A 1,185-nucleotide genomic window follows, 5' to 3' on the forward strand; every position below is an offset into this window, starting at 1 on the left:
CACTACACTCCGGCCTGGGCGACAGTGAGACTTCATCTCAACCAAAAAAAAAAAAAAAATGAATGAATGAATGAAAATGAATGAATGGAGTGATGGACAGATAGAACAGTGAATGAGTGAATGGATGGATACACAAAGAAATGAGTAACTTGTAGCTCTAGGAGCAGAGCTAACTGATGGCCACTGGTCAGAAAAGGGCTTCCCATCCACACACACCTGGTTTCCTTCCTTCCCAGGCCAATCCCTCCCCCTCTAACCCCCAAGTGACAGACCTGGCTGGCAGGGAATGCAGATGCCATCGGGCCCCCGGATCAGCTCCATGGTGTCCTCGTTGACACGTACCAACCGGATGGGGTACACGAAGGACAGGATGCGGCTGTTGAAGCCACAGGCCCCCACCTGCGAAGGCCAAGACTTGGGCCTGGGCTCTCTCACCATGGGCCCAAAACTGGACAATGAGGGGGAGGTGGGACTCCAGCACCCACAATCTCACGCTGGAACTCTGCCCTCCCCTCTGCGTCCAGTGCCTTCCGTGGGCCATCCCTGCAGCAGCCTCGCCCGTCCCCAACCTGGCCGCACCTGGCTGTCGAAGTTGCCCAGGCTACAGTTGCACTCCGTGGCCCCGTAGAACTCAGCCACCTGGGGTATGTGGAAGCGGCTGGAAAAGTTGGTCCAGATGGACTGCCGGAGGCCGTTGCCTAGTGCCATGCGAACCTGGTGCTGGTTTTCTGCCTCCCGCGGTGGCTGGTTCAGGAGGTAGCGGCACAGTTCACCAATGTACTGCACAATCTGGGGGTGAACTTGGTGTGATTCGAGGCTCCAGAGGCTGCCCTCACTACACTAGGATTCTCCTGATCCCTCAAGCTCCTACTCTCCCCAGGGGCTGGCCATGCCATCCTTTCACTCTCCAGGTCTCAGTCTCCCCATCTGAACAATGAGCCCTTTGGAATGACTGGCCACCTCAGCTATAAGACAGATGCCCCGAAGCGTAGTTGGGAAGAGGGTAATGAGGGGAAAGGGACAGTTCACCCTTCCCACTCTCGCTCACCGTGCACTTGTACTTGATACAATCATCCCAGAACCGGGAGGCTGAGAACTTCTTCCGAATCACCACCGTCATGCCATGCAGCAGGCACTGCCCGATTCCCACGATGTTTCCTGGAGGCGGAGGGATGGCCCCTGAGG

General features: G+C 56.6%; 1 protein-coding gene across 1 annotated transcript in view; it reads right to left on the reverse strand.

The window, feature by feature from the left end:
* The window catches only part of SLC27A4 (solute carrier family 27 (fatty acid transporter), member 4), a 30,879-nt gene that overhangs the window by 13,986 nt on the left and 15,708 nt on the right, over nucleotides 1-1,185 (reverse strand). Inside the window, exons 6-8 of the mRNA XM_011987872.1 lie at nucleotides 1,049-1,158; nucleotides 580-789; nucleotides 273-399 (exon numbers count right to left, since the gene is read on the reverse strand). Coding sequence (XP_011843262.1) covers nucleotides 273-399; nucleotides 580-789; nucleotides 1,049-1,158 — 447 coding nt within the window. The remainder of the gene's footprint in view (nucleotides 1-272; nucleotides 400-579; nucleotides 790-1,048; nucleotides 1,159-1,185) is intronic.

This window comes from Mandrillus leucophaeus, unplaced genomic scaffold (assembly GCF_000951045.1).
Source record: "Mandrillus leucophaeus isolate KB7577 unplaced genomic scaffold, Mleu.le_1.0 Scaffold109, whole genome shotgun sequence".
Taxonomy (NCBI): Eukaryota; Metazoa; Chordata; class Mammalia; order Primates; family Cercopithecidae; genus Mandrillus; species Mandrillus leucophaeus.